General features: G+C 37.3%; 1 protein-coding gene across 1 annotated transcript; it reads right to left on the reverse strand.

The window, feature by feature from the left end:
- Nucleotides 1–3336: 3336 nt before the first annotated feature.
- Nucleotides 3337–4332, reverse strand: NEUROD4 (neuronal differentiation 4). The gene has a single exon (XM_029953374.1). The coding sequence runs from the start codon at nucleotides 4330–4332 to the stop codon at nucleotides 3337–3339; it is 996 nt and encodes a 331-aa protein (XP_029809234.1).
- Between the last annotated feature and the right edge of the window lie 1013 nt (nucleotides 4333–5345).

Consider the following 5345-nt stretch of genomic DNA (forward strand, 5'->3'; position numbering starts at 1 on the left):
AGAAAATATTTAAAAAAATTTTTATGACATAAGAAAATGCCCCATGGTATGTGTCAAAATAAACAAAAAGTAATACGCAGAACTGGGTGGTACTTTACCACTTATAAGAAAAGGAGAAAATAATGTAACTTAGTATTTGTACCTAATATGTCTAATATTATCTTACATGCATAATAGGTCTCTGGTACCTGATCAACTAAAACATAAAAAGTGGTTTCAAGTTGGAGAATGGGTACCAGGCAAATGAGGAGAGCTGTGGAAGCATCATTTTCATTCCATATTTTTTCTTAAATATTTTAAACCAACTCTCTATTTTGACTACCCAACTACGTTTTATTATCATCATCATCATGTCTTTATCATCAGCATTTTTATTCTTGTAAAAAAGGGACCCTGAAAGAAAAAAGTCAAGAGAAAAGATGTTAAGAAGCAGTTGCCAAAAAGTATAGTTCATACATTCTGAAAAGTTGGTGGGCCCAATTTTCGATAATAGCGCATCTTCTTATGGTCAACCTCTGTGTGCTTTGGTGGCTTAGAATCCCCATCACCCTAGATTTCTGTAAATTGGAAGATCTTTTTTTCTCAATTGCTGATTACATAGTTGATTATGTGTATGACAGAAATCAGAGCTTTTAGGTTTATAGCTACTTAATTCAGACCTTTCAAACCTTCTGAAGAGAGGAGTTGAAATCTGGGATGTAAATCCTCCTGACTGGCTGGCCTGTGTTCTTGCTGGCTGCTTACAGGACAGGAGTTCAAGAAAAGGAATAAAAGAAAGTGAAGAAAAACTTTGAAGACAGACAAGGCAACACAATGTCTAATAAAACACACAGCTTTATTTCTGCTAGAAAAAAGGAAGAAGAAACAGTCTGGGTTGTGTTTTGTTTTGATTTTACAAAAGTTTAAAGAATTGCTTTTTTTTGATTTGATAAAGTCCCTTGAAGAATGAGACCACCCCGGGTAAGAGAGTAGGCTCTTTCCAATCATACTGCACTCCCAAATTTTAATTCAATTAGAAAGTCTCTCCAAACAATCCCAGGGAGGCCTGGTTCATGGGTACCATACTCCCCAAAAACATAACCAAAAGATTCCCAAAAATAACTCACTCATCTTAGATTGAAGAGGGAAAAAAAAATCTAAGAATATTAACTTGCATAGCCATTCAAATTATTGCTGCTTTTTATAAAATTATTACAGGTAATTCTGTACTAACTTCCTCTTTTCCCATCACCCCAAACTCAAAAATTACCTAGAAAAATTATGAGCTACTCTCAAAAGGAAGCCTTAGGGAAGGTTTGCAAGCACATGTATGGAACCCAAGAAATTTGCATGAAAGGAAGGAAGAAATAAGTTAAATAAATAATATCTAATAAATAACTCCAACAAAATTTATTATCTACAAACCTAAATGCCAGAAAATTCTAGCTTCAAGGACGGATCTCCCACAGCCTCTCACAAAAGTAAGTCCTAGCATAGACTCAGAAAGCACATAGTCTGGCTTTGTAGACACTTAACTTGCCTTTTCCCATTGGAAAAGGGAACCATTTCAATGGCTGGTGGGATTTGAGATCTCTCTGCAAGGATACTCTCAAGGGGGTCTACAAACCAAGGGTGCAAAATATAGCAGGGCTAGTGCTTCAGGCAAAATAGAAAGACAATAACTTAGACTGTAAGAAGATAATAAATAAGAGGGTAAAAAAAAGTCAAAATTCACAGATAGCTTGGCAGGTTTTAGGGTATATTTGAGCTGCAGAAAATATACTAATCTGCCTTATCAATTTTACTCATTGGCCCTATTTGTGTACCCTATATCCTAAACTTATCCTCTCTGGCAGGAGGAGGATATGATCCACTATCATGTAAGCCATTTAAGCTTTTAGTTTGTTTTAAATAATTGTCCTGGCAGATTGAACAGGACAGTGAAATTTCTCAGATCACATTTTTCCCCAGAAAAATGTGACAAAATTAATGCTGATATAAACAAAAGAGGAGTTACGTGAAGAAAAATAAACATCCTGCAAACTAGGATAAACCTGTGATGAAGACATAAATCAGTAAAAGCATTCACTGACCTTGGATTTGATTTCTGCAACCTTAAAAGTCTGCTCACTTGGAATGTTATCTACAATATGTAGTAACATATTATATTTTAGAAGTGAAGAAGAGGTAACAATTAGTGGAGGAGGAGATAAGGAATTATACATGCATTGGAAAAATTCATTTGGTCATAAATTGATTGGTGCTTATCCCTCTAGAAAATATAATAATAATTGATGTAGACAGAGGCCAGTGGTTTTAACCATGTTTTCCATAGCCAAATGAAACTTATCTTGCCAAAGAAAATTTGGTTCTCCTACAGGCAGATGTAAGATAGAGGGAGTCCCCAAACTATGGTAAGTTAGTATAGTCAATAGCCATTTTATTGCTCTTGAATATGACCTGGGTTCTTTGCTGATTCCAAAGTGGCACCTGAGCTTCTTCAGAATTTCTAGAGCCTCCTGGTTACAGAGGCTTTGAAATGGTACAGATGACTTCTCTAAGTCCCACTGGTCAAAGTAGTCTGTTTCAGTGACTTGCTTGCCCCATCTCTAGTACTGAGAAAAGTGCTTTTGAAATGTTATAAAGAATCAAGTTGGTATAAGATCTCCATTATCATTCTTGTATTACTAATAAGGGGTGTTCAGCCTTCAGCCAACATAGAAATAGAGCTAATCTCTTGAAGAACATGCTTTTGTTATTCACAGTGACAGCCAAGGTAGGATTTTAGCCTTTGGAGGCTATTTTTAGATAGATGCATAGAAGTCCTATCAAGTCCCCGAGAGAAATGCATCTTGTGCTCCTTTGGCAATTCCATCTAATCATTCCACAGACAATGTTCATTTCCTATTATTCTTCAATTTTTTCAGTTTCAATAAGTTTTTGGAGTGATCACCAATGTTACTGAATTTCAGAACTGTGAAGGACTTTAGAAATCATCTAAACTTAAAACCATTGTCTGATTTTACCAGTAAGTAAACAGAGGCCAGAAATGGAAAATTAAGTGGCATAATTCATGAGTTTTTGGCACCATTAGAATAGGGCTCAGGGACTGTTGTATTTCCACAATTGTAAACAATCAAATAATTTCACTTGAGGATCTAACTAAAGGAATCAATACAGTATGATAAGCTGATGAGAAAAGAGGGTGGCAGGTGCAGAAAGGCCTAAATGGACTGAGACTACTGTGTTTGATATCTACCTATAGGGTTTTTTTTAAGGTCATTGAATCTTCAGCTCAAACCACTTGAATTATGGGAAACGTCTCCACATTATTCTCTGAAACCTTGTCTTACTTCTTTAATCAGTGAAGATTGTATTAAGTTGGGCCCCAATACCATGGTGAGGGTAGGCATCATAGGTCATATCTATGGGAACATCATAACGAGGGGTACCAGCCTGAAAAGGAGTTGAATGAACATGCCCTGAGCTTAGACTTGAAGAGGGGTAATGTGGCATGAAACTGTAGGATTTATCCAGGTCAGGAGAGCCATCTTGCTTCAAGGAGAAGTTTCCACTGATGCTCAAGGGTGGAGTGAGTGGGCCCTCATAAGGTGGTGTACTGCAGTCAGGTGGATGGCTCCCAAAGGATGATTCTCCCAAACTCTTGAATACTGGGGGTTTGAGATTAATAAGATGTGTTTCCATATGGCCATAAGGAGGGCTGGGGAGCCCGGGAGACTGATAGTTGAAGTTATGGACAGAGATGGCAGAGTCACAAATAGGAGATTTCTCCTCATGCTTCTCCAGGAGGACAGACTGAGGGCCCAGCTGGAGGCATCCAGCCACCAAATTGCTTGTAGGCTGAGAGAGCCCTTTGCAGAGCATCTCCACAAAGCCTTTCCCTTCAGGTGTCTGTCCAGTTTCTAGGACCTCAGACAAAGCCCAAATATAGTTCCTGGCCAGTCTAAGAGTCTCTATCTTGGAGAGCTTTTGGGTCTTAGAGTAACATGGCATGACTCTCCTCAGGTTGTCCAGGGCATCATTCAGGCCATGCATTCGGGTCCGTTCTCTAGCATTGGCCTTAACTCTTCGAGCCCTGAATCTCTCAAGGCGAGCTTTTGTCATCTTCTTTTTCTTGGGACCCCTTCTCTTAGGCTTCTCCCCATCCTCTTCCTCCTCTTCCTCCTCCTCAATACTGTCATGCTCTTCAGCTAAGCTTCCAAGCATTCCGTAAGCAGCTGATCTTCTCTCCTCCTCCTTCATCTCACTCTGAGAGGCCAGAGCTTTATCCATCCAGGATGGTGTATTGACCAACTCTGTCATCTCCTTGGGTTTCACATAAGATTTTGCCATTTTCAAATTCTGGAAAAGAAAACAGTAATGATTAGTTTTGTGAATATCTGCTTTGGTTTAAAACTAAACTTTCTTTTAATATCTTAGGTATAAAACACAGAATTGTATTGGATTCAATTTATGATTATCTAGATTATCTAATATAGCTATGGCATAGTAGAACAGAATCAACTTTAGAAAAAGGAAATTGACTTGATTACTCATTGTAGTGCCAGTGCCTTATTCTTTTCATTCTCTGGTGCCTTGTCTCGTAGAGACTTTGCAAAAATAACTGGTATAGTAGTCAAAACAAATTTTTCCTTCTTTCTTGAATATAGATCAAAAAAGGAAATAGATAAGGTGGACACATAAATTATTATCCAAATAGAGAAACTTATGAAAGTAAAAGAAGGTGCTAAAATAGTTAAAACTTATAACCTGTATATAATTATAATTACTTCAAAATTTAAAAAGCATATCAAACAGTAAGTAAACTGTTGTATTTTACACCACACAATAAATGAAACACTGTGCTGAGATCATTCAGACTAACTTGTTCTCCAGACGACTGCACAGACTCTATTTAGAGATATATCACATACATTTAATGTATAACATTCCATGTTTCCCACTGACTCTGCCAACTCTTAACTTCAAGCACCCTAGGAAAGATCCATGCCACTGCTGGCTGGTGACCATGAATATTTCTCTCACCATCACTAGAAGAGCATTTTGGTTTTCACCAAACACCTTATGGTCTGTCTTATGTAGTGGTCATAGAGATGTTAGTGATATGGTATCTAAAAGGATCACAAAAAGAGAGCAGGGTTGCCACTGACCATTTTTTTTTTAATTCACCCATATGTTAAAGAAAAAACTCTCAAACCATCAGACAATAATATGGCAATATCTAGACTTATCAGCCAGAGGTCTACAAAGCTTAGTCAAGATTATCTTAGTATAACTATTATAATACTTCATTAAAAATGAAAAATCTGTAGCAAATGCTAAACTTAACAGAACATAGTGACTGC

This window comes from Suricata suricatta, chromosome 10 (assembly GCF_006229205.1).
Source record: "Suricata suricatta isolate VVHF042 chromosome 10, meerkat_22Aug2017_6uvM2_HiC, whole genome shotgun sequence".
NCBI classification, from domain to species: domain Eukaryota; kingdom Metazoa; phylum Chordata; class Mammalia; order Carnivora; family Herpestidae; genus Suricata; species Suricata suricatta.